The sequence below is a fragment of the Limulus polyphemus genome, unplaced genomic scaffold (genome assembly GCF_000517525.1).
Source record: "Limulus polyphemus unplaced genomic scaffold, Limulus_polyphemus-2.1.2 Scaffold2179, whole genome shotgun sequence".
NCBI classification, from domain to species: Eukaryota; Metazoa; Arthropoda; class Merostomata; order Xiphosura; family Limulidae; genus Limulus; species Limulus polyphemus.
The window spans coordinates 139,249-142,271 of NW_013667789.1; the positions used below are offsets into that span (position 1 = coordinate 139,249).

Consider the following 3,023-nt stretch of genomic DNA (forward strand, 5'->3'; position numbering starts at 1 on the left):
AGTACAATTAAATATTTTACCTAGTTTGAGTACAATTAAATTTTTATCAGTTTGAGTACAATTAAATTTTTATCAGTTTGAGTACAATGTAAATATTTTACCAGTTTGAGTACAATTAAATATTTTTACCAGTTTAAGTACAATGAAATATTTTTACCAGTTTGAGTACAATGAAATATTTTACCAGTTTGAGTACAATGAAATATTTTTACCAGTTTGAGTACAATGAAATATTTTTACCAGTTTGAGTACAATGAAATATTTTACCAGTATGAGTACAATTAAGTATTTTTACCAGTTTGAGTACAATTAAATAGTTTTCATCGTGTGTTTCCTAAATTCGGTTTGAATTACCTACCACAACATTTTTACAGCTTAAAGCTAAACGAAAGAATTAGAAAAAACTTAAAATTATTGTTGATAAAAGTGAGTTTTCATCTTACACAGTAGCTATTTTCAGTGCCACTTTTAATTTTCGAGAAGATTGAAAAAATTGCGGACATTCAGTTTATACTAGATCAAATAAATAGTAGAATGTGTTTGAATTCTCAAATTCAAAATCATCATTTCTGATTAATATGCATGTATAATTGTATACATTACGTTTCCTAGGAAACATTCACAAATAAAATACCTAAGCCTATCACCGACGTGGCAATAGATCACGTGATACACACTACAAAAATGTACACTGATCAAGGTAAAAGACAGCAAGATATACACCAATAACCGCGTGTTTCTTAACTTCTAAATTATTATCTGTTAACAGATTACTAGTCTTTTCCATTTTAACGATTTTAAGAGTTATGAATTGTTGAGTTTAAAACCGATTCCCTCAAACTTTATGCAACATCCAGTTTTACGTCGCTTTTCAGCAGTTGCCTTTAATTATTACTGAACTGTTATTTTTCATTTCTCAACCATACCCCTTGTTTCAGATAGATGATTCAAATGTGTAAGTGATATTAATGTGAGAATTGTCTAAGAAATTTTCTCTAACGACTCCTCCGTTGACTCCGTTCTCTTCTATGCCATCCGACGTGATCTTCGGATCGATGGCAGGACCCCAATCATCCCGAGGCGACAGAAGGAATATAAAGCGCTGGACAAAGATGAGCATTTATTAGCCTAGCCTATTGGTTTAACACAACAGACATTTATATTTCATTAGCAAATTAGGTTATAATTAACACAACTATTTAAGTTATTGTTGACTTATAAATTTACTAAGTTTACTTGGGCTAAGAAATGGCTTACCGGATAACCACAAAAAACGACTTGCCATTTAGACTTATTTCTTAATTAGTCGTCTTACAATTTAATTTCTAGAACATTGTATATGTGTTACTGTCCAGTCGTCATCAGAACAAGATATCATAATCTCTACAACATTGTACGTGTGTTTCCGTCCACTCGTCTTCAGAACAAGATATTCTAATCTCTACAACATTGTATGTGTGTTACCGTCCACTCGTCATCAGGACAAGATATTCTAATCTCTACAACATTGTACGTGTGTTACTGTCCACTCGTCATCAGAACAAGATATTTTAATCTCTAGAACATTGTACATGTTATTGTCCAGTCGTCATCAGAACAAGATATTATAATCTCTACAACATTGTACGTGTGTTACCGTCCACTCGTCATCAGAACATGATATTCTAATCTCTACAACATTGTACGTGTGTTACTGTCCAGTCGGCATCAGAACAAGATATTATAATCTCTACAACATTGTACGTGTGTTACCGTCCACTCGTCATCAGAACATGATATTCTAATCTCTACAACATCGTATGTTACCGTCCACTCGTCATCAGAACATGATATTCTAATCTCTACAACATCGTATGTTACCGTCCACTCGTCATTAGAACAAGATATTCTAATCTCTACAACATTGTACGTGTGTTACTGTCCACTCGTCATCAGAACATGATATTCTAATTTCTACAACATCGTATGTTACCGTCCACTCGTCATCAGAACAAGACAATTTAATCTCTACAACCCTGAAGTTTTTCAGAAACATTTGATATTTTTCTGACGACCAGTTTATGTCTGGAAAAATGTTAAGGTTTATAGTAATTGTATGTAAATTATAATCTTTTCTCGATATTAGTCAGAATAATTTCATGCCAAAACTCTACTATCTGTAATTAATAACTTAACTATCAGACCGAGGCTATAACTTAACTACAAAAAATACTGGCTCACCTCTTTTACTATACAAAAATACTGGCTCACCTCTTTTACTGTACAAAAATACTGGCTCACCTCTTTTACTGTACAAAAATACTGGCTCACCTCTTTTACTGTACCCTTAGAAAGACTTATAAGCTTCCAGATGAGGACTCCCACAATAACGACAAGCGGCTGGAAGGCGATGATCCAGCCTATAGCATTGGCCCATCCTGGAAACACGTAATCACCTGACTTCAGAGGCTCGTACTCAATCCAGTTGAAAAATAAGATGAACTGAAATATTGCGTAGGTTTCTTAGAGAGAGGAGTTGTTATAAGTAATTACGTCATGTTTCGACGATGTGGGGTCAAAGGGGCCACATATATCTTAAATATAATTTAATAACTTTCATGTAGCAACATGTAAGTTATGTCAGTTAAATTAAACTATGTTGTTCTTTAAATATAGCAATATATAAATCACGACATTTTACTTTAACACTACTTTTCTTTTCGCATGCACACAACACAGGAGTATTATATTCAACAGTGTATTTAGCTGTTTACTAGTATAAAGTACAAGTTTCACGAATCGTTCCAGACCGGTGGCATTATCGTGACTTTAGACTTTTGTATATCAAGTATGTTTTCAAGTTAGTTTTTTTTTGGTATATGTTACGTACAGCTTACGGTAGATGCTCTTGTTATCTTGTTCTATAAAGTATGTCGTTATGTACCGTATCTGTGAAAGTCTTAAGCTTATGTTAAAAACACTTTTCATCATTGAAGTAGTCACTGTCAGAAAGGTTAAAGGTTAAGAGCAGGCTATCACAGTTT

At 33.2% G+C, this 3,023-nt stretch overlaps 1 protein-coding gene across 1 annotated transcript in view; it reads right to left on the minus strand.

The window, feature by feature from the left end:
- Nucleotides 1–240: 240 nt before the first annotated feature.
- The window catches only part of LOC106466177 (sodium- and chloride-dependent glycine transporter 1-like), a 50,583-nt gene continuing 47,800 nt past the window's right edge, over nucleotides 241–3,023 (minus strand). The window contains exons 13-14 of the mRNA XM_013926420.2: nucleotides 2,311–2,481; nucleotides 241–1,102 (exon numbers count right to left, since the gene is read on the minus strand). Of these exons, the coding sequence (XP_013781874.1) occupies nucleotides 935–1,102; nucleotides 2,311–2,481 (339 nt within the window). The 3' untranslated portion in view covers nucleotides 241–934. The remainder of the gene's footprint in view (nucleotides 1,103–2,310; nucleotides 2,482–3,023) is intronic.